Genomic DNA, 27,688 nt, shown 5'->3' on the forward strand with positions numbered 1-27,688 from the left:
TTTATGGGAACGCACTCAAAAGAGGGAGTGCTAGTGAAGAGACAGTCAGATGCATGCAAATACAGAGGAAAAGTGCTGAAGGTACACATAGGGCAGGAGATAGCAAATATTTTTAGATTATTCTATTACCTGTCTTTGACAAGTGGCATGGCTAGTTTTACATAATAAGACAAAAAACAGAAATAATGAAACATGAAAACTTCAATATCAAGAAAAACATTAAATATACCAAAAATTAACTTAAGCAAGGGTGATAGCTGGCTGAACCATGACTCATTTCTTCAGTTTCCCACAAACCTGTGATGGAAACTGTGCACTCCTAAAATTAATCAGTAAATATAGCACGGTTTTCCTTTAATTTAAGCACATTGTTATTGAATGGTTTAGATGATGACTTATCAGTGAACATAATACTGTTTTTGGACGAACTGGTCCTCCCCATACCTTTGTAAGTGACATGCTTTCTACAGTTTAGATCAACCATTTCTCCTTCATCCCTTTCCCTTACATCTTTTTGTTAGAGTTAAGTCAATCAAGCAGTTTGTGTTTTATATAACATATTTACAGTAAATACTCCCAAGTATTTTCTACTCATAACTCAATCGCTCAATTTTTATTTCATGTTGCACTTTTAATAATTTTCACCACCCTTAGCAGTTTTACAGAGCTACCAAGATTACATTGTGTTATCAAATGCATTCAATGAAAAAAAACTATTATGAGCACCCCTTGTGTGACTAACGATTGTATAAACACACACAGGTGTACACCATGTTTGTGTCTACAGTTTGCCTCACAAAACAGTACTCTTTCACCTCCAGCTCTTCAAAGTGGTGATTATGGAAGAGCCCCGGATGTACAGGCTCTTCCCGAAGAGCTCCTGCCACTTCTCAATGACGCCCTTCAGGATTCCAGTGAACAAGTGAGAATTGCAGCAGCAATCTGCCAGTACACATTGAAGACTGGCAACATGCAGGCCAGGGGCATCATGCTTGAAGCACTAGGAAAAGGTAGGCAAGCTCTGCTCTTCAACGCTTCTTATTCCCTTGTATTCTCTTTGATGGGCAACAGACTTGTTACCCCACAATATAAACTATTTTAAATTGTGGATTAAAGTGGTAAACACCTTTGGATATATTTATATGCAGTTATTCTTATCTTGATGGCAAATGGAAAAGATATGCCACAAAGTGAGTGTAAATGTTGTAGGAACAGCTTTCCTAGACATTGCAGCTCCATTCTTGTCACTTTTTATTTTACCTTTACATTTTGTAAAGAAATGCAGCAATTTTCTTATGCACAAATATAGTGGGTATAAGATAATGGGTGCAGTTGCAGTTTGGATAGGGTTGAACACAAACTCAAGCAGCAATTGACATTGTATTACATTGAATTAGAGACTTCACTAGTTTTCTAGTAGTTATCCTGTCTCACTTAACACTGCATATGTGGCATTTCATTCTCTTCAGGTTCACATGCAAACAGTTGGGCATCGGCCCAGTGCCTGGCCCTGGAGGGTGACACAAGTCTAGCAGTTGTACAAAGGCTTCTGGATCAGCTCTTAAAGAATGAGGCAGACGGTGATCTCAAGCAAGCTATGGAGCTGTTGGCAGCACTCAGCAATACCACAGTGAGTTACAGATTGGGGTTAGCAGACATCTTTTCAGCCAGGATGAAACAGCTGATGGTGGCCAGAAGAACCTAAATAAATAAGTAAATAACCAAGGTGAATTTTCAGGAGTAATTAATGGGATATGGCAGGAACAGTGTCATAGTTTAAGCCTTGGCCTTTGCTTTCAGAACCAGAATGAATAGCAGGTTAGGATCATCTAGCAGGTGGCCTATACTCCCTGAAAATATGTTATTTTAAGAGACTGCAGCTTCACTAAACTAATATATATTTATCAATATTATAAAATAAAATATATCCTTCCCCTGTAGTACAACAGCAATTGTCAGATGAAGAAAGAATACAAATAACACTAAAGAAAGGATACACTTAGCTTAATTTATTATTGGCTTACTGTCCAATAAATAATCAGTCAAAGAAAGCTCATAGTAAAGCACAATGCAGTAGTGGGGTTCCTGGTGAATGTCTCTGACCACTTCGAGAGTGCTGGAAGCAAGGACCTAGGCATGGGCAACTGAGATGTCGCCAATGGACAAACAGTGAGAGATAAACTAGTAAGGAGACAGTACAACATGGGTTGCTATATTGTATTAGTCATACATTAATCCCACAGTGATTGATGCAATACTCAGGTGACATCACACCAACTGAGGATGTTACACTTTAATACCAAATTGAAAGTTACAGGGATCAGGACAATCACTTCAGCTCAGATAGTTATACCATATTTGGTACACATATCCATGTACTGTATGTCTGACAATAACCCATAAAGACTCTGAGACAGTGAGAGACATAGGGTTCTCAGTACTTTTTGTGTCTGATTGAATTCTAATATCACAATAAATCACCTGCTATGTCATAATGTACAACCTCTGACACATAGTGATTACATAGAAACAGAGAAGGATATTGTGATTGTGCAATATTTTTAAGGAGTGTTTGGAAAGTCCAGGGGAAAGTTATAAGGTGGTTCAACAGTTCTGACAGATGTCTGACTGAATAGTTTGACTTAAAATCTGCCCTCCTTCTGTATGCACATAATCAATGATAAGGTAGAACTTTTGTGAGGTTTGATGTTTTCCTTAGTAATACATATTATTAAGTACAGTGGAAGGTGAAAGCAATCCAGCACATATTTATTCCTAATGTCTTTACATTTGCTTCTACAGAGCACAGTGCGCTGCTTGCTAGCAGAGACCCTGAATAGCGGAAACTGGAGGCACAGAATCTTGGCCTGTAATACTCTGCCCAGTTTGCAGGGGCCAGTCAACAAGGTAGGTCTATAAGTGATTCGCATGCTTAATGTCATACTGTACTTGTTCAACAAAGCACAAATGCCATATGAAGAAAAATTAAATTTATACCCACAATAAAAAAAGGTTAGAGACACAACATTTCAACTATGTAGCCATCATCGGGCATGTCAAACCTTCTTTTCTGTTTTTTTCAGAGTTGGAATAACCTTTACCATTGTTCTGATCCTTTTGTAAATACATACCGATACAGCTCTTCATTAACATTAATGTAATAATAAGACATCTTGGCTCTCTGTAATGGACATAGAGTAATTCATAAATGCCCTAACTAGCAAGTAGTTAACAAATTTACTAATATCCAGAAGCAGTGGCCCAGTTTAACTCAGAATAGTGTGAGATCTGCAATTGACCACTTACTACTACTGGCTGCATCTAGACTGGTTTCATTATCAATAAGTCTGCACTGCTGTAAAATGAAATTTGGTAATCATCAACAATTAATCCTGCTTAGGGTTGTTGCCCCTGTATTTGCACAAAGATACTGTATAGAAAATGGCCTTCTTGAATGGCATACGGATAGAGTTGGTGATATTATTTGGGATATCAATGACTTTTCATAACAGGCATGTCTAGTGTCATTTTATATTAAGATAATGCATCACTATACACAGATATCTTCTGAAAAAACGTAAGTGAGTATCCAGTGGTGTCCTCAAACCTTACTCCTGCAGGGCATACTGTATATTATGCCAACTTTGTCATATCATCACTGTGCCGATCATTCATTCCATTCCTGAGATACAGTTGTCCAGTTCTTGGTCTAGTGTCACACAGGACATCATTTGGTATCGACAGTATACAAGTTTGTGCTGCTATACTAGCAATGTTGATTGTACCTTATACTAACTATCTTAAGGTATGGTCCAGTTCTGGACCATTACATTATTTCTTTGCTGTGATTTTGAAGTTATTTCTTACTCATTTGTTGACATGCTGGTTTTCATGCACATTAGACCACACTGCTTCAGGGTGAAACTGAGTGACATGATTATGCCTTTTCAATGTGTATTGTTTATGTTTTCAAGCTTATTCCATGACTAAAGCTTACATGTTTGTGTATTTTATTTCTTTGTTCGATAATTTTTAAAATAGACCTGTTGGAAATGTATGGGAAGAAAAGAATATACAGCACATGGTCTTTTGAGTACTTCTACCTGGAAGTAGATCTGAACTGTGTGATTTCATGGATGTTATTTAGTTAATAGAGCAACAAATCAGTAGGCATTTACTTATCATCACAACATACAGTATTATCTTCTCAAGATAAGATTACATTAATGGAGTTGACCAAGTTACCATTTGTTCTACAGTATAGTGCAGGTAAGGCAGAGTAGATGCAGTTTGTTATTAAACACACTATTGTAGACAGTAGTGAAGAATAAGTGACATTTGATTATCAGTGTGTTACTGTGATTTGTGCAGAAAGATTAGCATATCCGATCAGCAGTAATTAAACAAGAGAATGACAGAGATGTGCAGACGTGTCTTTTGTGGGTTAAGCAAGAAGGAATTGGTGATCATCTGACTTCCCCAAGACAGAATGCTTTTACATGTTTTTTTTGGGATTGAAAACTAACATTAATTAAAGCAATGAAAGCAGAATATATAAGAACTATAAAAATTAACACAAGAAACTCAAAATCAGTCAAAACTTAAGTTGAAACTCTCCTTAAAATGTGTAGCCATTTGCTGTTGTTCTTCCACAATCAAATGAGTCCTTATCCTTAACTGCTTAGTGGGTGATGAACTGTGGGTGCCTAAGAGAAGCTGATGTTCCAGTATGGGACAGGCTTAATAAGCAACAGAAAACTGAGAATAGCAATTCATTATTAGACTTTGGCTATTTGGCTGTCTCTTTCACTTGTCTCACTTACTCCTTTGACAAAAAATCCTAATGTTTGAAAATCATACCTCCTTGGGAATTATAAGAAAGGTCTTGCTTAACTTGGTAGATGGGGTCAGCAAAGTGTCTTCACAGTTTATCATAGTAACCTACACTGAAATATTAAAGTATTAACAGGTGCATTATGGCAAAAATGTAATTTACTGAGAAATCCTGCATAGGCAGATGGAATATCACTCTCAAGCCAAAAAAGTGTTACAAAGTCTATCTCTTCTAGAATAGAACAAAATATGTGCAATTATCCATCGATTCATCCATCTGCTTCTTGAACCCACTTTCTCTAATTTAGGAGCATAAGGTGCTGCAAGAGCCTGTCATAGCAACATCAAGGGCAAGACAGGAATCATCTCCAGTCAACATGCCAATCTATCATAGGACATATTCACACAAACACACATTCAGTCATCCCGCTGCAATTTAGGGATATCAATTAAACTCTGTTCAACTTTGGAATGTAGGGGTAAACTGGTGAACCAAAAGAAAACCCAGGAAGATGCAAGCAGAATATAGAAACACCACATACAGTATAGAGTGACTTGATAGAAATTTGAACCCAAAACCATGGAACTGTGATTCAGCCCATTAAATATTGTGAACCCAAAATTAGTCAGTTAAGATGTGGAAGCTGTACCTGGAAAGAAGGCAAGCAGGCACTGTAGCTCAAAGAGTACTGCAGACTTTGAAGGCCAGATGTGGACTACTTTACTCCACTCTTTGTGTTCCAAGTCTGTATACACTGATGGGTCCACCATGCTAGTTGTGGTGTACTGCAGTAGCAAAGTGCCCAGCCTTGTTTATGAACAACTCCTGAGATCCCTAAATTAGAGTGCAGCTTTGAGGTGTCAGCATTCATGCCTCTTTTGTCATGGTATTTGAAGATAAAAATGTAAACAATAAATATAAGATTGGATTTAAACCATTATCAGCAAACTATAGAGTACAAAGACGGTCTTGACTGCAGTTTGATATGAACAATCCATAACTGTGATAACTATTTGTACGCTTGTTTGCACTGTATCAACGTGTTGGTCTATGTTGTTTTCAGGATTTGACTAAAAAGCTCATGTTCTTGATGTGGAATGACTGGAATGCCGATGTGCGACAGGCAGCTGCACAAGCCCTGGGAAGATTTGGTTTGGGAAAAGAGGTACACGATGAGGTCAGGTATGTGAGGTCAGATTGAAATAAAACTGCATTTTATTTCAATAACTTTTTTAGCTCCCCATCAATATTTCCTTTGACTATGTTTGTCTCACAGTATGCTTTTTACACAGAATAAATTCTCAGGAATCACAACACTTTAAAGAGGACTTGATACTTTTGAGTTCATGCAGTCCATGGAAATTCCTGAGCTAAAGTTTTTAGACTGCAGTGTACCACAATGGAATTTAATTTGAATAATACAGTATGTCTGACCTGCTAGCATTGACTTGCTTCTTTTCTTATTTTTTTTCTCTTGATCTCATACCATAGCTGCAGCCTACAATATAAAAGCAAGGAGAAGTCCAGTTAGTCAGTACCTCTCACTTTTATAGTAAACTAGCTAACATAGCTAAAATACTTGGTGTTGCCCGGGAGGAAAATAGTGTTTTTTTAATTGTTTGAGAAAAATATAATTTAAAAAAACACAACTTTAAGAATAAAAATAAATTAACAAACAATGAAGACTCACTAATGTGCTTGTCTTGCGGTCTTGTATGTGTGTTATCATCTTGTTGACGCTTGGAATCAGCCAAGTCTATTTAATGTCAAAAACAACAAGGGAGTGGTGGTGCTCAAACATAAAGAATGCTGGAAGTCACCTCCAGTTCGCCCTCTGGTGGTCATTCCAAGGGTCAACTGGATGATAACATGCATACAAGACTGCAAGATCACCCCCCACCCTACCCAGAAGGGGGTAGGTTAGGGTTGATTTCATCCTACAGTATTTTTAGTCGACCAATGAGAAACATGTGTACCAAGTTTCATGAAAATCGCTCCAACCATTAGGAAGTGATGCTGGAACATACATACATACACACACACATACATTGACCTTTATACTGTATATACTGTATAGATGAAAAAACTACCACTTATGTCTTTTTTTCATTGAGGATGACCATTAGACCTTCTCCTGAAGGTCAGACTGTACACACCTTTGACTAACACTTGATCAGCACGGGGTTGGAAAGGACTGAGGAAAGTCAACACATATAGAATAAGTAGGTGTGTGTGACATAAACATGGCAGACATTACTTGAGGAGAAGATTCTCATTTGTCCAAATAGGCTACAAGAACCCACAATAAATATCATAAAGTAACTGCTGTTCATAAACAATTTCAATTTCCCAATGTCACTAATATGGGTATAGTTAACAAGTAGGCCAGGGGCTTCAGAACCACCCTAACAGACTGCATTACATTATTAAAATAAATCACAAATAAAAGCTGTTTTTTCCTCTATTTTTAAGGCCACAGGTAATGTAAATATATTAATAATCAACAAATATGATAATTAAACTTCGCCCACTCTAAGTAATTCTCTCTTGCATGTTTTTAATTCGCTTACAGAAAATGAGCGTTCAACACTCAAATCTAATAGCTAATGATTGTGATTTTTGGAATGCTTCTAGCAGGTATGAATATATTTTAGGCCCAGATGTAGCTCAATGTTATAGGCATGAGCTTGTGCATATGTTGAAAGCTGTTAATGTAATTGATAATAATTATAAAGCAGACAGTACATAATACTTATTGTGAAGAATAAATCTCTGTGTTTATGTAGATTTGCTGCTTGCCCTTATTACTAGCTAAGCATTGACAGTGATGTCCCCCTCTAGTGGGCATTATTGGAAGTGTTTTGGAACTTTTTAGTGCTTGGAATATAGCGGGTTGGACAATGACTGACTGACTAACTTATAGTTTGGGCGCCCTGCCCGGGATTTGTTCCTGCCTTGCGCCCTGTGTTGGCTGGGATTGGCTCCAGCAGACCCCCGTGACCATGTGTTAGGATATAGCAGGTTGGATGATGACTGACTGACTGACTCTAAGACCATCATGTTGAGCACAGGGGCCCCACAAGGGTGTGTGCTCAGCCCGTTGCTCTTCACCCTGCTGACCCACAACTGTGTACCAATCTACAGTTCCAATCACATTGTCAAGTTTGCAGACGATACAACCATGGTCAGCCTCATCACCAACAACGACGAAGCCAACTACAGGAACGAGGTGAGCCAACTGGTCCAGTGGTGTAAACACTACAATCTCTTCCTGAACGTGGGAAAGACCAAAGAGATTGTAGTCGATTTCAGGAGAGGTCATTCACAGCACCCCCCACTGACCATCGATGGTGTAGCTGTGGAAAGGGTAAGTAGCACCAAGTTCCTGGGGACATACATCTCAGAGGACCTCTCCTGGTCAGATAACATGACATCACTGGCCAAAAAAGGTCAAACTCACCTCTACTTTCTACGCAAACTGAGGAGAGCACAAGTTCCACCCCCCATCATGTGCTCTTTCTACCGGGGCACAATCGAGAGCGTCCTCACTAACTGCATCTCTGTGTGGTATGGAAGCTGCACTGCCTCCTGTAGGAAGTCCCTGCAACGCATAGTGGATGCGGCCAGTAAGATCATTGGTGCCCCACTGCCCTCCCTCAAGGACATTTTCCACACCCGTCTCACCCGTAGAGCCATCAGCATTGCTGGTGACTCCTCCCGCCCCTTTCACTCCCTTTTTAGCCTCCTCCCCTCAGGGAAAAGGTACCGGAGCCTCCGGGCCCACTCCACAAGACTGTCTAACAGCTTCATCCACCAAGCTGTCAGGATGCTGAACTCTGTCCACTACCTTCCCCCCTTGCCCCCTGCCCCTGGACCGTAACAAGAGTCACTATCTACCAAGTACGCTACCTCAGCTGGTATTATATAAGGACTCAATATTACATCTGCTGCTAACTGTCTGTCTTTTTGTACATCTCATAAGCTACTCTATAATGCACCTTCCCATTTTTTTTTTTTTTTTTTTACTGTAATTGGCTTTTGCACTAATGACTATTGCACATTGTACACATGTCTACTTTACAAGTTCTAATGTTATTTATCTTATATATTATACTTTATACTTTTTATATTTTATTGTACTACGAAGTTGAGAGAGAAACAGTATTTCGATTCTCCTGTATGTTCTGCACATATAGTGAATTGACAATTAAAGGCTATTTGATTTTATTTTGATTTGACTGACAGACTGACCTATAGTTTGTGACACTAATAAGTAGTAGGAAGTTATGGAAGGATATTTTAATGAGAATGTTAATGAAAACTTTATATTTAGCACTACTAGAGGACCCTAGTTAAGGTGAGCTATTATTTTTATATCTCTCTCTGCTTTGCTGCATGTGTGTATATCTCACACCTGCCAAAGTGTTTTTGTTGCATATAATGTACATGCATGTGTTGTCTGTTTTGACGACGCCCAGTTCTGGTATGATTAATGTGGTCTGTAGTATTTTTTGAACATGGTCTTATATTATAAATCAGCAGCATCCACTGTGGTGTTCAAAACTTTTAATGCATTTATTGGATTGATGCTTTTTTGTTTCATTGGGCTGGGCTTAATGCAGTTTTTTGGTTAATTGTAGTTTGGAGTTTGAGTAAGGTGTCCATTTTATTTTTATTAGCTCTTCTTCGGGAGTGTAGCATGTCTGCCTGTAGAAACACTGATCTCATGTTAGGAACAATCTCATCAACTTAGTGTTTGAGTGATTAATGTGTCAGCATTACAGTTTATTTAATTTAACAGTTTATTTAATTTAAATTCTTTCAACGTGAATGCTTTATTAAAACTATTTTCTGAGCCAATACCAGGATTAATTCAATTTTAAATTGGAATTTCGTATTGAATAGTGCCCGCTCTGCAAACATTATGATTTGTGTTTGTTTTAAATTATAAATATAGGTTCTTGGAGCTATATTATTAACAAACTATGTCTTAAAATTGGTTTTTTGGGGTCCACTTTTGCTACTGTTTCTAAATTTAGAAGTCATTTTATGTAGTTACATATTTTTGCATCTTTTTCTGCTGCCATCTTGGTTTTTCTGTGCACTGCCATTTTGAGCATTAATTGCTACAGTTTCGTTATGCAACAACGCACTGAGAGGCACTATGCTGAAGTCATTGCCACAACGGGATAAAAGTTCAACAGTGTGCATTTCCTGCTCATCCGAGTTTGTGGACACAAAAAAAAACTATTTTTAGACATAGTTTGTTAATAATGGAACTCTAAAAGCCAAGAAATAATTATAAGTGAGCATAAATCATAAGACAAAAATCCAAATGTTTGGCTAAAGATTTGGTTTGAGTGACGGACGTGGATTTTTTTTTAAAAGAAAGTGCTCATCCATCCATCCATTATCCAACCCGCTATATCCTAACCACAGGGTCACGGGGGTCTGCTGGAGCCAATCCCAGCCAACACAGGGCGCAAGGCAGGAAACAAACCCCGGGCAGGGCACCAGCCCACCACAGGAAAGTGCTCATATCACTACAATAAGTACACTAGTAAGCTAAAAAAGTAACATTTACTGTCATTGAAATAAATATTATTTGGATATGTTTGCTTCATTTCAGCGTTTTAAAATGTGTTAATGTAAAATTTACTTTACATTACAGTTAGGTCCATAAATATTTGGACAGAGACAACTTTTTTCTAATTTTGGTTCTGTAAATTACCACAATGAATTTTAAATGAAACAACTCAGATGCAGTTGAAGTGCAGACTTTCAGCTTTAATTCAGTGGGGTGAACAAAACAATTGCATAAAAATGTGAGGCAACTAAAGTATTTTTTTAACACAATCCCTTCATTTCAGGGTCTCAAAAGTAATTGGACAAATTAAATAACTGGAAATAAAATGTTAATTTCTAATACTTGGTTGAAAATCCTTTGCTGGCAATGACAGCCTGAAGTCTTGAACTCATGGACATCACCAGATGCTGGGTTTCCTCCTTTTTAATGCTCTGCCAGGCCTTTACTGCAGCGGCTTTCAGTTGCTGTTTGTTTGTGGACCTTTCTGTCTGAAGTTTAGTCTTCAACAAGTGAAATGCATGCTCAATTGGGTTAAGATCAGGTGACTGACTTGGCCATTCAAGAATTTTCCACTTATTTGCTTTAATAAACTCCTGGGTTGCTTTGGCTGTATGTTTTGGGTCATTGTCCATCTGTATCATGAAACGCCACCCAATCAATTTGACTGCATTTAGATGGATTTGAGCAGACAGTATGTCTCTGAACACCTCAGAATTCATTCAGCTGCTTCTGTCCTGTGTCACATCATCAATAAACACTAGTGTCCCAGTGCCACTGGCAGCCATGCACGCCCAAGCCATCACACTGCCTCCACTGTGTTTTACAGATGATGTGGTAAGCTTTGGATAATGAGCTGTTCCATGACTTCTCCATACTTTTTTCTTGCCATCATTCTGGTAGAGGTTGATCTTGGTTTCATCTGTCCAAAGAATGTTTTTCCAGAACTGTGCTGGCTTTTTTAGATGTTCTTTAACAAAGTCCAATCTAGCCTTTCTTATCTTGAGGCTTATGAGTGACTTGCACCTTGCAGTGCACCCTCTGTATTTACTTTCATGCAGTCTTCTCTTTATGGTAGACTTGGATATCGACACACCTACCCCCTGGAGAGTGTTGTTCACTTGGTTGGCTGTTGTGAAGGGGTTTCTCTTCACCATGGAAATGATTCTGCGATCATCCACCACTGTTGTCTTCCGTGGACGTCCAGGTCTTTTTGCGTTGCTGAGTTCACCAGTGCTTGCTTTCTTTCTCAGGATGTACCAAACTGTAGATTTTGCCACTCGTAATATTGTAGCAATTTCTCGGATGGTTTTCTTTGTTTTCGCAGCTTAAGGATGGCTTCTTTCACCTGCATGGAGAGCTCCTTTGACTGCATGTTGTCTGTTCACAGCAAAATCTTCCACATGCAAGCACCACACCTCAAATCAACTCCAGGCCTTTTATCTGCTTGATTGATAAAGACATAACGACGGACTTGCCCACACCTGCCCATGAAATAGCCTTTGAGTCAATTGTCCAATTACTTTTGAGCCCCTGAAACGAAGGGATTGTGTTAAAAAATGCTTTAGTTGCCTCACATTTTCATGCAATCGTTTTGTTCATCCCACTGAATTAAAGCTGAAAGTCTGCACTTCAACTACATCTGAGTTGTTTCATTTAAAAATCATTGTGGTAATGTACAGAACCAAAATTAGAAAAAAGTTGTCTTTGTCCAAATATTTATGGACCTAACTGTAACTTAATTTTATAAACAATTTATGGTTTTTGACTTGGGATTTGGTGTAAATACTCTATATAGCAGAAGAGTTGTGACTAAGAAAATTAAATTGTATTTTTCAGTTTATTTGACCGCTTGCAACTTAAAAGTCAAGCTGCAGCCATGGTTGTTAACTATATTTTTACACATTATAATAATGTTGTCCACCTGAACTGGGCAATAAACTTGCCTCTTTTATTCCCACATTCCATCAAGACCTCATCAGTAAGTATAGCCATCATCTTTGTCCTTTGGAAACATCTTTCAGCTTACTAGGTTAGTCATGCATCGGGTCAAGGACCCGATAATATTTGCAAATGAGGGCAGTGGGTGATTTTTAGGATTTCCTTCTTTTCTGTGGATTTCGGTGAGGTCCGAAATGTCCCTGTTAGGGAAAAAGCAATATACTAGTATAGAAACAGTGTATTGTTGTCTTCAGTAATGCAAACGTTTAATTATTACGAAAGCTGTGCACTGCTTCGAATGATGCCTGCTGGGCAGAGAGGGAAAGGAATGTCCTTAGGCCTGCTCTCCAATAGGAAAGCCACTTGTATATTTGACGAATCACTCCCTGTCATAATTATATACTATATAGATATACATATCTTATATCATGAAGATAAAATTAGCTCTGTCTTCTGTATATATCTACATGTCTATCTCAATAAACTTAATTTAAAGAAGATGACATCCTCTTGTACTACTCATTATTTAAAGTTTTAATTCCGTACCTCATACTAATCATTCTTTAGATACATCTGGTTCTCTAGGTTATTTTGGATAATGTTCTATTAAGTGGCAGGGGTGGCCTGAGCCACTCCTAGAAATGCCAAAGCCACTGTATACCCATTGAGATTATTATTAAACTACCACAGGCACAATTACACTGTATTTTTTTCACAACTTAAAGGCAAATTTTGTTTTATTTAGTTTAAATATAAGATATGTTTAACCTCTAAATGAAAAATTGTCCTGGAATGTATGCTTTGTCCTCAGCTGTTTCTTTCCCAGTCCCCATTGGAACTATTTCTTCCCTTTCACAGCCACTCCTGTGAAAACCTTCTGCTAAGGAGACTCCCATGTGAGGCAGGGCCCTTTGCTGATTTCCTTCTAGAAACATATTGTTCAGTTTGCTATGGTGACTATCCTTGAGAAAGGAGATTGTTTTTTAAAAATGTATTTATGCCTCTTGAATCTTAACTTTTGAAACCTCAAAATGTCTCCAGACCACTTACTTCCAATTAGATGCTGAATGGCTGAAATTCTGTTTTGCTGTAGGGTGAAGCTGCAGGAGGCTTCCCCATCCTGGAGGGTAGCAGCACTGTCTCTACTGGCTCAACTTGGTATCATGACAGCTAAACTTCTTCCCGAGTTCCTACGCTGCTTCAGCGATGACTACGGCATTGTGCGCCAGCAGGCATGCCTAACTGCCGCCACTCTTTGCATAAAAGATGAGATGGTGAGATGAATCCTGAGGTTGTTTTTTTCAAGTGGTAAGAAGAGTGAGTGTGTCAGAAAGGTATGAAAAGCCCCATACACAAAGCAGTTTACTGACACAGAAGTTAAACTAAATATGAATATGTCAAATGACAAATGTGTAATATCTCTTAAGAGGTAGTACCTCAGCAACAATGGAGAAGAGTGAAATACAGATACCAGCATGACCTAAATCCTAGAGGCTACATATCACTAAGGACCACAAGCCTAGAGTTGCCAGTTATCCAGCCAATCTGTTACTGGGCATTCCAAGAGTGGCTAAATTAAGTTGGTCAGGCGAATAATGTCCTAATTAGATTCTATAGACAATAGAATTGGTTTATTTTGTAAATATTATTACCAGAAGGCAATGGTGAAGCTTTCCACCATACCTCATCATATTGTGCAGTTAGGCTAAAACTGGTAAATCAAGGGTCATAATATCTTTTATATGACGTTGCTGCCAGACTCTTTATCCCTGATCTGGCTGGCCTTTACTTTCTAAGCAGCACTTTGAACAAAGGCTGTGGCCTATAATTTGTTTTCTGCGTGCAGACTAGCATCTTTAATACTTGGCTTTGCCAAACATCATGTGCCTGGCTGTATATCTCGTGCCCATCACTTATCTTGGTCCAGTTTAAAAACTTTTGTCTGAATCCACATAACTAACCGTCGTTTTCAAACTTTCTTTAGGTTTTACAGCAGCTAGTTGGGTTAATGCAGAATGACCCAGTGGGAAAGATCAAAGCCTGTGCTATTAATGGTAAGTAAATTATATGAAAAGTATTGATGGCTAGGTAGCTGAGAAGTCATAAGTGAACTCATGCAGACATTTTTGTTTAATACTGGGCAAGTCTATTCCCAACCTGCACATTAAAATTTAAGTGTCATATTCTTTTATGTAGATCCAGTTCATATCGATTGAGTGTTGGTTTACCCACATTTTCTCACTTTTAAACATTTTTATAATCTGCATGAAACAGATACTTGACATTTTAAATTTGGGAAAATGTGACTTGCATTCATGAGATATATAGTCAAGAGCCTTAAGGTGACTTGGATGTAAAACTAAAGAAATATTCCTGCAGTCTACAAAACAGTGATATCATAGGTCCACTTGAAATGCAGTGAGCTCTGTCACAAAGGACAAGAATCAATACAATGTGCACTCATCTAAATATACATTTTCTGAACCTGCTTCTTCAATTGCAGGGTATTGGAGTTCCAGCATTTAGCCTCTTGATACTGGATACAATGTCCTAAGATAATATTAATTCAATAACCACCATCATTTAGATAGGGCAGATTCACCTCTTGCAGAGTGTGGTCTTGGGCCATTTTTTAATTTATTTTAATTAAAGGGTAATAGAGAAGATTCTTCCAGGGTTTATAAATAACTCTGGAACAATCACTGTTGGTGAATAATCAAAGTTTTACAGTACTGCCTAAAGTCAAATGCTATCTCTTCTGCTGGGTTTTCACCTGTTTGCATGGCACACTTAGGCACCATGCTCAGTAAATCTTTGGACAAGCCCAAATCTTCATTAGTCTTGAGTAGTTTTTGTAATGGGACAGCCACTGCAGAATTTTTAAAGGGCATCTTGTCCACTTTGCACTCAATCAGATCCTATTTAGTGCTGACTGCGCATATGCTTCAGGCAAGTCAGGCTGCTCAGGATACTCAGGCTAATTAGGGTCCTTTTATATAGTGTTACAACCCACCCTATGGACAGCAGCAAAGCCAAACAGAAGGTTATTGTTTTGTGATTTATGATCATAAGAGCAGACTTTGGATAATGAATTTAACAGGATGTATTTTGTTTACATTTTGTAAGACATTACAAACGTTATAGGATGAAAAACAGTAATAACTGGCAGAGAATGGCTGATTATATTAAATACGAGGATTCTTTTTCAATATTTTCTTCAGAGACATCCTAATATATCCGGATTTTGAATCAATGGGCATACTGTTGAGCATGCTAGTGCACCTGGATAGATCAGTGGCTGCATCCCAGGCCCACAGTGTCTACATTTAAAACCCAGCCAGGACACTGCTTGTGGAGTTCTGACATTCTGCCCATTTCTGCATGGATTGTTTTCTCACATCCCAAAGATGCGCATGACCTAAACTGATAAAGTTAAAGAGTATATTCCTTGATGGACTAATACCCTATCCAGGGTTGGTTCTCACCTTACACCCAATATTGCCATAATATACATTATCTCCCTGTACAGGACTGGGAACTTGATAAGAAAAAGAATGAATGACTTTTCATTTCCTGCACAAGTTGGTCAGATACATGTGTCTCCTAGTTTCTCCTAGGAAGCTATGTAATTATTATCTGCAACCTCATACCTGTCTGACTGATCTTATTATACCCCACGTATTAACCCTAGGGACCTCCAATGGCAGTCTGCTCGCTGATTGGGACAGTCTTCTATTTAAAGTCCTTTACTTCAACCCAGCTTACCAACAACAGATTGGATTCCACAAAGCGTACTTTGTATCCTTAACGGACTGCAGTTAGACAAGGAATGACAATCCAGCAGTCGGTAACACTTCTAATAAATAATGAAACAGAGATATTGAGTTAAAGCTTTTACTTAAAAAATATATTTGCATAATAAGTAATAGCAGCAAATATAAGAAATACAAAAAATTATACAACCTGGGTGGGCTCATTTAGTCTTCATTCAATCCTAGATGACATTTCGCAGATTATAGTTCCTTAGTTACTGATTATATATCCATAATCAAAATGTAAAAAGAAAGATTTCTTTCTGGAGACAGAGCTCATTGGAAAGAGTTCACCATCTAATCAGATAGCAAGCTTAATATAAAAGTCTGTGGCTTCATTCAACATGCTAGTAAGGCAGTGAATAATCCAAATACTCCATTCTTGCAACAAAGCACCAACTGAACTGGGACTCTTATTGAAAAAAAGTTCCAATAAAACGTAGCCACTGTCTCTCCCCACTTTCTCATCCAAATTAAGTGTGCACACCTAGCTTAATATCAACTGTCAAAGTGGCTAACACTTTTAAAATGTATTAAAATATCCTTAAAGTTATTGCACATGTTCAAGGTCAATTCCTGTGAGAATCAAAAGCTGCATTAAGCTTTCAAAACAGACTGGTTATACAAAACATTCTAAAGTCCTGCTTTGTCTTTCATCTTTCCCTGAATTCAGTTCATTCCTGTCCAGTTTGACAGTTCTTTCAGGCCTTGGCTGTTTATCTGAAATCCATCAGTTGAAGAGGTTAAAGCATTCCCCATACAGTTGGTCTGATTGACATGTAACCTCTAGCTTCATCAGATAACTGAAAAGGCCGACTTGGTCAAGATGTAAGCGGTATTATCCTTGCATCAATCCATCCATTTTCCTAACTTTATTATCCAGGGCAAGGACGCGGGGCAGTTGGAGCCTAAACCAACAATCATCAGGTGCAAAGGCAGGAACAACACCTGTCAAGTCAAATTGTGGAGCATGCACTTGTACAGTGTGTTGCCGCACCCACTACACAACAAAACAACTCGGGATCCCAGTTTGCAACCCCCCAGGCAGACACGCAGTCCAGTCGCACCCTCCGGAAATGACCCTGTATCTGCCGCAGCCAGGTGTTACGTGGGTGACCCCTTGGTCTGGTCCAGCCACTCGGGTCCCCAACAATGAGGATCTTATGAGCTGGATCACCCTCGGGGAAACGCGCCACATGGTCGTAGTGCCGTAACTGACGCTCCCTCACAATGCAGGTAATGCGCCACATTCGAGACTCCATGAGCAACCGCTCATTCAACACAAAGTCAAACCAATGGTACCTAAGGATTTTCCCGAGAGACACAGTACCAAAGGAGTCCAGTCTTTGTCTCAGGTCACTGGTTAGCGTCCATGTCTCGCAACCATATAGCAAGACAGAAAACACCAGGACTCTAAAGACTTGGACCTTCGTCCTTTTGCATAGATATTGAGAGCTCCACACACCCCTTTCCAGTGACCTCATGACCCCGCATGCTCTCCCATTCCATCTACTGACTTCATAGGAAGAGTCACCAGAGACATGAATGTCACTGCCAAGGTAAGTAAACCTCTCAACAAAGTCAACACTCCCTCCGCAAACAGACACACTGCTTAATGGCTGTGTCCAAGAGGTCATTAAAGGCCTGGATCTTGGTTTTTATTCAGGACACTTGCAAGCCCAGACACTCAAACTCCTCGCTCAGTCTCTCCAGCGCCCTGATCAGAGCCTCCATTCACTCCACGAAGATCACAGCATCATCAGCAAAGTCAAGATCCGTGAACCTTTCTTCACTAACAGATGTCCCACAGTCGCTGGACCCCACAACCTTGCCCAACACCCAGTCCATACAAGCATTGAACAGAGTAGGAGCAAGAACACACCCCTGACGAACCCCAGAATCAACTGGGAAAAACGCAGAGTTCCTGCCTCCATTCTGCACAGCTCTCACAGTACCAGTGTACAGGCTGGCCATGATATCCAGCAACCTCGAGGGGAACCCATGAATCTTCAGGATGTCCCAACTGAGTTGAACGCTTTGCAAAAATCGACAAAGGCTGCAAAGAAACTCTGCTGATATTTGTGTTTGCGCTCCATGAGAACCCTCAGTGCCAGGATGCGGTCAATGGTAGACTTCTTAGGTGTAAAGCCAGACTGTTCCTGTCGCTGGTAGGTAAGCAGGTGAACACGGATCCTATTGAGGACGACCCTAGCAAGGACCTTACCCGGCACGGAGAGCAGTGTTATCCCCCTATAGTTGCTGCAATCCAGGCGATCACCCTTCCCTTTCCATAGGGACGACAAGTCCCGTTTTCCAGTCAGTTGGGATGATGCCAGTCTCCCAAATGGAAGCAAAGATTGCTTGCAATGCCAGAAGGACAGCCTTACCACCAGCCTGGAGAAGTTCACCCCGGATACCACAGATCCCTGCAGCCTTTCCCCCTTCAGCTGGTTCACTACCTGTGCAATCTCAGTGAGATTGGGTGGTTCACAGCTAATTGGAGGATCAGCCTCAAGAACCGTGGACCCAGAGATATCCAATGTCCTAGCCGGAGGATCAGCTTTGAACAACTGCTCAAAGTAGCCAGCCCAGCGGGTCACAACTGCAGCGGGTCACAATTTGAGGCGGCCCATACGGATGGGCTCATGGAACGTCTTGTCTCTCTGGCAAGATGATCATCTTCCTCTGCTGTCGGAGGAGCTGCGTAAACTCCGCATTTCAGTGGCAGCACTCTCTGAGGTGTGCAGACCGGGGACTGGCCAGATCTCTGTAGGTGGATACACCTTTTATTGGTCTGGTTGGTCTGATGGCTGTCATACTCGGGGAGTAGCTGTTGCTGTAGCGGATTGGCTTCTTCCAATGGTGTCCGATGTCACTCCTTTCAACGAGCGTATTATGAGACTCAGATTATGGCACTCTCTGAGTGCCTTGTCTGTTGTCTCAGTGTATGCTCCGACCGCGGTGAGTGATGTCTTGGTGAGGGAGACATTTTATTCGCAGCTTCGCTCGGTGGTTGATGGGTACCCACGGGGTGACACTCCTCTGGTCACGGGTGACTTCAATGCAGCCACTGGCACTGACAGGGCTGGCTATGAGGATTGTCTCGGCCCCCATGGGTCTGGTGACCGTGGCGAAAGTGGCTCCATGTTCCTTGAATTTGCAAAAGGTCAGGGGCTGTGAATCGCTAGATCCTGGTCCCAGCGCCCTGAACTGCATCGTTGGACTTGGTACTCCAATACTGGTGGTGTGGTGAAGGAGGTCGATCACATCCTCATGAGCAGACTCTGGAGGCTCTTGCAAAACTGCAGGGTCAACAGAAGTGCCCAGTTTGTGAATTCTGACCACAGACTTGTTGTTGCTACTCTTAGGATCATGCTTAGGTCCAGTAGGTTACCACCTACTAGGAAAATGAGCCTGGACGTGGCCAGACTCCAAGACCAGGCTGTTTCTAATGAGTTTGCATGCAGTTTGTGTGAGGAACTTGCAGATTTGGGTACGACTGCCGATCCTAATGTGATGTGGGAGACCTTCCGTGACAAGACCCTGAAGGTTGCTAAGGGTGGTGTTGGTGGTACCAGTGTCTCCCGGAAGGAGGTGTTTCATCTCGCAGGGCACCCTGGATATCATCGAGAGGAGTTGCAGCACACGGCTAAATGGCAACTCTGGTCTGTACCGGGAACTGAGAGGGACGGCTGTGAGGACTCGGAGGGCAGATAAAGAGGTGTTTGTTAGAGGAATCTGTGAGCAAGTGACACACCATCTGTGGTCTAGCGACCCACATCCTGCTTACAGAGGAATTGAAGCATTACGCACATCTGAATCTGTTCCTCGGAGAGTCGCAGTCAGGGCGGCTGATGGAATGGTCCTTACGGATGAACAACACCTGGACAGGGCACAAATTCATCACAGGACAAACATACACACAACCCCACACACCCACCCACACACTGCAGCTAATTTAGTAACATCAATCCACCTAACTTGCATATCTTTGGACTGTGAGAGGAAACTGAAGCACCTGGAGGAAACCCATGTGGACAGGAGGAGAATATGGTATTATATACTATATTAAGTTTAAGTGTTTTCTTCTTTCTATTTCCTTAAAGGTGTCTATCCATCTGTTTTCTGAATCCACTTTATCCAGTAAAGGGTCCCATGTAGGGATTTCGTTTAAATAATTTTAAATGGAAAGAAATACAGCTTTTTAGGGCATCTTCATTCCAGCTCAACCATTTTGCCTGTCAGCGATTTGCCTAAAGACTAATTCAATTAGTTCTGACTCTGGGTATGCAAATACATGAAGTGATCAGTTACAAATTAATTAATCTCATTGGTGAATGAAAATGAAAGATACAAAGTATAGCAAGAGATAAAGAATAATCAATGCATAAATATGATTTGTTGAGGCTCCATGCTTTACTTCTACTTGTGCAACTGGCAGACACCCACACTGGGGGCTAACCTTGTAGCAATCAGTAAAACAAATCACAAAGATCTGGCAAATCTTGATAGATATGATTTTTTTGGTGTTTCATTTACCTGTTTTTTGGCATGTGCATATTTTCACTCTTGAATCCATGCAAAGTTTTATAAAGTAAGCCCCTGGTGAGCTAAAAGCTATCCACAGAAAGGCAACCAAGTAGACTAAAGGGTCTGTCTCACTCTGAACCACTTCAGTGCTGAACAAAGACAACTGCATGAAGGCCTTCAGAAATGTCAAATGTATCAGTGAAGTTCTGACAGTTAAACTGTAAATTACATATTTTAAGAAACCAGTGGATATAAAAGTGAAGTGTTGAAGACAAAAGCTCTTCACCTGTTGAGTTGAGGTAGTATCTGACATCTTTGGAAAATTATCTGAAGGAAATATTGGAACATCTAGTCAGATAAATTGGGTAGATGCTGTTTTTTTTTTTTTTTTGTAAAATTCTGTATGCTCTTGATTTCATTTAAAAGTGTAAATTAGAAATTGCTTACTGAAATGAAATGCAGCACTGTCAGGGAAGGATTAATTCTGTTCTGCCTTTTTCTTCCTTTCTTGCTCTGGTTCAGCTCTGGGTAAAACTGGTAGCCTGCCTTCTGGCTTGCAGGATCTTCTTCTGTGGGCAGCTCGTAATGAAGAAGAGCCAGTCGTTCGCCTTGCAGCTTATGATGCTATTGTGGCTTTAGGTGTGAATGGAATGGACCTCCAGAACCTGCTAAATGAACGCCTGAGCCTAGAGCCACATCCAGTCATCAGAAGGTAAACAGATGTGCCCTGAATCACACAGATGAGTTTCTTTTTAAGAGCAGCACAATAGTTAGTACTGATTTCTTGTAATCTCAGGGAAAGGGGTCCAAATACCTTGTTCAGAGGTTATGTGGCTTCTTCCGTAAACCTAAAGACCTACAGACTGGTTTAAATATTAATTACATATTTGGCAGACATTTTTATCCAAAGCAACTTACACCATTTCAGATACAATTAGTTTAATTCCTTTTGTTTTTTTAATTGCCACAGAGGCAGATGAAATGACTTGCTCATGGTCACACAGCGTCAGTAGTAGGATCTGAACTCACAACCTCAGGGTTTGAGGTCCAAAGCCTTAACCACTACACCACACTGACCTGCGTGTTTGCCCTTATAAGAGTGAGTTGGGAGGTTGTGTACTATGTCCTATAATGGTGATCGTGCCAGGGCAGCATATAGATATGTGTGAAAATTAATAAACGGATGAAGTTTTATTCAGTGACAACATACAAACCTCAGGCTTTTTTCTGTTTCCTGTGTGAACATACATGACCTTTTAAAAAATGGTTGATTAACTAACTTTGATTATGTATTGAGAGGAATAGCAGAGAAGAGGTTGGCGCTCCTCCCTTACAACCCCAGATTCCTAGGCCCTGTCCATTCATACTCTGCCCATTCTCCCTGTGTCATCACCAAAGACATGCAGCCTAGGTTATTTGGCAATGTGTAGCTGTATATGTATGTGTATTCTGTTCGTGGTAGGTTCTCACTTTTCACTTCAGCAAAACTGATTTGGTTAAGTGGGCAAGAAAAGGGATGGATTATCATGTGTTTAAATGGTTTACACTTTTTTCTTATGGCTTTGAATTATACTTTTTAGGCATGTTCCCCATTAAAAGCTTTATTTAAAATAAAGATGATTGATAAAACAATTTTTGAACTAAATAACTGTCATGATTTATTACTTTAGAGTACCTCTGGGTGCAGCCAGTACTGTATAAAAACAATTTTAACCAGAAATTATAAATTCTATGATTTATCTACATTTCATACAAGGGATAACACCACAGGGTGGCATAAGTCATTAAACATGATGCCATTTAAAATGCACTTAGAAAAGTGGCACCACAACTTGATGGTACTGGCAAACCTAGATAGAACCGCCAGAGGCATTTCATTCTTTCATTTCATCCATAGTGATTTTTGCTTGTGCTGCTATTGTGATTTAAAATACAATTTTGTATTCTGTTTCTCAGCTGCACTGTGAATAGATTTTCTTGGAAATGATCTGTTGAATATGTAACATTAAAATAACACATAACTTGTGTAACACAGTCACATCTTTTTTCTGCAGAAAAATTGGTGAAGTTATGAATAAGCTTTGTGTCAAGCCCCAGGGAGACAACGACACAGTCCAGAAGATTAAGCAGCAGGTACCGTTTTATTTCACTGGATGCATTACAAAGCAAAAGGGAAGTAGTATTATCATTTAATCAATATGATTCTTCTGGGAGTTAGTGTCCTTGCATGGTGGAGGGAATTGTCTATAATTTTACTGGTTTCCTTTTTGATACACTAATTGTTCTACTATTAGTGCTATATGCCAGGTGTTCGCTTTTATGCAATAGTCACTTTCTTCAGATATCATAGAGGGCAATGTATTCATACCATACATTTCCTTCAAATTTTGAGCATGACAGAATGTAGGTGGAATACATTTGTCTCATGGGGATGGTCTGACTGATACGCACTCCATCTTCCTCTGGTAAATGAAGAGACTAACAAGATATTAAGAATAATAAACACATCACTATGATATGTGAGGTTATTTGCTTCAGTATTAGCTTGTTATAGCATCAATTAATGTTTTATTTCTAAAATGTGGCTAAACAGCAGATATGTTTCTAGAAAACAAAGAGTTTAGAAGTTTCTGGCTAGCACAGGTTTTTGTGCTTCGATGAGATGGGTTATGAGAGGGGTCCTGGAGTGCTAATATGTCTGCAGGTTAATTCTAGCCCTTTTGGTGAACAGTTTTTGCTGCTAATTAATTAATGCTTTTGCTTTAATTTTCGTTGACTTGCTATTTAAGTCTCGGGCTCCTTAACTGTCTTTGCATTGCCACATAGCCACTGACAGTCATCTACTGTATATATAAAATCTTGCTCTGTACTAGGTTAGTTGCTTTGCCTCATTTTTTATCAGTATTACTGTATGTATTATAATTGGAAATAATCAGAAATTATATGTTTATTCAACCATTTTCTAGGGATCTTATTACATCCATAGTAATTAATAGATATTCAACTATTTTTATTACAATTGGAACACCACCATGGCAAGGCTAAAGAAGTGGGATTAACAGAAAAATATGCAATATGCATCATAACAAAATTAGACAGGTGCATAAATTTGGGCACCCCAACAGAGATATTACATCAATACTTAGTCGAGCCTCCTTTTGCACATATAACAGCCTCTAGACGCCTCCTATAGCCTTTGATGAGTGTCTGGATTCTGGGTGGAGGTATTTTTGACTATTCTTCCATACAAAATCTGTCCAGTTCAGTTAAATTTGATGGCTGCTGAGCACAGACAGCCTGCTTCAAATCATCCCATAGATATTCGATGATATTCAAGTCAGGGGACTGTGACAGTCATTCCAGAACATTGTACTTCTCCCTCTGCATGAATGCCTTTGTAGATTTTGAACTGTGTTTTGGGTCATTGTCTTGTTGGAATATCCAACCCCTGCGTAACTTCAATTTTGTGACTGATGCTTGAACATTATCCTGAAGAATTTGTTGATATTGGATTGAATTCATCAGACTCCTCGACTTTAACAAAGGCCCCAGTCCCTGAACTAGCCACACAGCCCCACAGCATGATGGAACCTCCACCAAATTTGACAGTAGGTAGCAGGTGTTTTTCTTGGAATGTGGTGTTCTTCTTCCACCACGCAAAGCGCTTTTTGTTATAACTCAATTTTTGTCTCATCAGTCCAAATCATTTTGTTCTAAAATGAATCTGGCTCGTCTAAATGAACATTTGCATACAACAAGCGACTGTTTGTGGCGGGAGTGCAGAAAGGGCTTCTTTCTCATCACCCTGCCATACAGATGTTCTTTGTGCAAATTGCGCTGAATTGTAGAACGATGTACAGATACACCATCTGCAGCAAGATGTTCTTGCAGGTCTTTGGAGGTGATGTGTGGGTTGTCTGTAACCATTCTCACAATCCTGCGCATATGCCGCTCCTGTATTTTTCTTGGCCTGTCAGACCTGGGTTTAACAGCAACTGTGCCTGTGGTCTTCCATTTCCTGATTACATTCCTTACAGTTGAAACTGACAGTTTAAACCTCTGCGTTTTGTAGCCTTCCCCTAAACCATGATACTGAACAATCTTTTGTTTTCAGATCTTTTGAGAGTTGCTTTGAGGATCCCATGCTGTCACTCTTCAGAGGAGAGTCAAAGGGAAGCACAACTTGCAATTGACCACCTTAAACACCTTTTCTCATGATTGGACACACCTGTCTATGAAGTTCAAGGCATAATGAGCTAATCCAACCAATTTGGTGTTGCAAGTAATCGGTATTGAGCAGTTACATGCAATCAAATCAGCAAAATTACAAGGGTACCCAAATTTTTGCAGCCAGTTTTTCACATTTGATTTAATTTCATATGACTGAATACTGCTTCACTAAAAATCTTTGTTCGGAAAACACCCCAGTACTCAGATGTTCCTAGGAAATAAAAGACATACCACTGTTATCTTGTTTGTTGAAAGTACATTGTTATGCAGGCTGAGAGGGGTTCACAAACTTTTTCATATGACTGTATGTGCATACACCATTGATTAATCAGAGCTCTAAATCTTTCCTCATTAGCTATTTTTCTGTACCTAACAATTGCAGTTCACCTCCCTACTCCAGGTCCATAAGCTGTGCAGCAAAGACACCATCTCACAAAAGCTTCTTAAGATGGAGGCACAGGAAAAGCGACTCTTTCCAGAATCCTTGAGACATGACCAATCCAGCACCCTATCAGAATTCAAAGATTTAGCTACTCTTCTTGAAGCTAGCACTCCAGGTAAAACCTTCAATGTAATATCATAAACCTGGTAAGTAAAACCCTAAGGAAAGAATGGGCTGCAATTAATTGCTTGTCCATGTTGTGTACGATTTAATCAATACATACATACATACATACTATATTATATATATATATATATATATATATATAGTGGGGAACAGCCCAGACACAGACAGACAGACAGAGTTTGTCACCCAACACACGTTTATTTACACTATTTACAAAGTTATTGTGCCACACAACCCACAGACTCCCCCAAAGTCCAGGCCAATACCACAACGCCTTTCCTTCAGACCGCTTCCTTCTCTCTCCTTCCAGACCTCGTCCTCTTCCACCAGACTCCAGCCTTGAATGAAGAGAGGCGGCCCCTTTTATCCCTACCCGGATGTGCTCCGGCAATCTTCCACCCGACACGCCCCAGTGTGGCGGAAGTGCCGGCTGTCTCCCCGGAAGCACTCCAGGTGTTCCCTCTCTTCTTCCCCCCAGCACTTCCTGGTGTGGCGGAAGTGCTGGGGTCCAGGGTCTATCAGGCACGGGGACGCCCCCTGGCGGTGACCACGGGCCCCTACAGGGTTGAGCTTCTAAGCCTTGTACCCATGGCCCCCAAAGCAACCAGGGTGGTCGCCCCCTCATGGTCTGGAGGAGGCACAAGCCCTCCTGGGCATCCCGGCCGGGCGCCACAATATTATATACACACACATATATATATATATATATATATATATATATATATATATACACACACACACACACATACATACATACATACATACATACACAGTACTGTGCAAAAGTTTTAGGCAGGTTTGAAAAAAATGCTGTACACAAAGAATGCTTTCAAAAAATCGAAGTGTTAATCATTTATTTTCATCAATCAACAAAATGCAGTGAATGAACAAAAGAGAAATCTAAATCAAATCAATATTTGGTGTGACCACCCTTTGCCTTCAAAACAGCATCAATTCTTCTAGGCACACTTGCACACAGTTTTTGAAGGAACTCGGCTGGTAGGTTGTTCCAAACATCTTGGAGAACTAACCACAGATCTTCTGTGGATGTAGGCTTCCTTACATCCTTCTGTCTCTTCATTTAATCCCAGACACACTCGATGATGTTGAGATCAGGGCTCTGTGGGGACCATACCATCACTTCCAGGACTACTTCTTCTTCTTTATGCTGAAGATAGTTCTTAATGACTTTGGCTGTATGTTTGGGGTCATTGTCCTGCTGCAGAATAAATTTGGGGCCAATCATACGTCTCCCTGATGGTATTGCATGATGGATAAGTATGTGCCTGTATTTCTCAGCATTGAGAACACCATTAATCCTGACCAAATCTCCAACTCCATTTGCAGAAATGCAGCCCCAAACGTTCGAGGAACCTCCACCATGCTTCACTGTTGCTTGCAGACACTCATTACTGTACCGCTCTCCAGCCCTTCGACAAACAAACTGCCTTCTGCTACAGCCAAATATTTCAAATTTTGACTCATCAGTCCAGAGCACCTGCTGCCATTTTTCTGCACCCCAGTTCCTATGTTTTCGTGCATACTTGAGTCGCTTGGCCTTGTTTCCATGTTGGAGGTATGGCTTTTTGGCTGCAACTCTTCCATGAAGACCACTTCTGGCCAGACTTCTCCGGACAGTAGATGGGTGTACCTGGGTCCCACTGGTTTCTGCCAGTTCTGAGCTGATGGCACTGCTGGACATCTTCTGATTTTGAAGGGTAATAAGCTTGATGTGTCTTTCATCTGCTGCACTAAGTTTCCTTGGCCGACCACTGCGTCTACGATCCTCAACGTTGCCCGTTTCTTTGTGCTTCTTCAAAAGAGCTTGAACAGCACATCTTGAAACCCCAGTCTGCTTTGAAATCTTTGTCTGGGAGAGACGTTGCTGATGCAGTAGAACTACCTTGTGTCTTTTTGCTGTGCTCAATCTTGCCATGACATGAAACTGTCTTCCACAACCTCACCTTGGTAGTAGAGTTTGGCTGTTCCTCACCCAGTTTTAAGCCTCCGACACAGCTGTTTCTGTTTCAGTTAATGACTGTGTTTCAACCTATGTGTGACATTGATGATCATTAGCACCTGTTTGGTATAATTGGTTGATCATACACCTGACTATAATCCTACAAAATCCCTGACTTTGTGCAAGTGTACCTATAAGAATTGATGCTGGTTTGAAGGCAAAAGGTAGT

General features: G+C 40.3%; 1 protein-coding gene across 1 annotated transcript in view; it reads left to right on the forward strand.

Moving 5' to 3' along the window:
* Window positions 1-27,688, forward strand: part of heatr4 (HEAT repeat containing 4) — a 49,781-nt gene that overhangs the window by 18,100 nt on the left and 3,993 nt on the right. Inside the window, exons 7-15 of the mRNA XM_051919748.1 lie at window positions 822-1,010; window positions 1,470-1,630; window positions 2,803-2,907; window positions 5,898-6,016; window positions 13,453-13,633; window positions 14,344-14,413; window positions 21,224-21,413; window positions 22,756-22,834; window positions 25,332-25,488. Of these exons, the coding sequence (XP_051775708.1) occupies window positions 822-1,010; window positions 1,470-1,630; window positions 2,803-2,907; window positions 5,898-6,016; window positions 13,453-13,633; window positions 14,344-14,413; window positions 21,224-21,413; window positions 22,756-22,834; window positions 25,332-25,488 (1,251 nt within the window). The remainder of the gene's footprint in view (window positions 1-821; window positions 1,011-1,469; window positions 1,631-2,802; window positions 2,908-5,897; window positions 6,017-13,452; window positions 13,634-14,343; window positions 14,414-21,223; window positions 21,414-22,755; window positions 22,835-25,331; window positions 25,489-27,688) is intronic.

This window comes from Erpetoichthys calabaricus, chromosome 16, assembly GCF_900747795.2.
Source record: "Erpetoichthys calabaricus chromosome 16, fErpCal1.3, whole genome shotgun sequence".
In the NCBI taxonomy this organism is placed as follows: domain Eukaryota; kingdom Metazoa; phylum Chordata; class Cladistia; order Polypteriformes; family Polypteridae; genus Erpetoichthys; species Erpetoichthys calabaricus.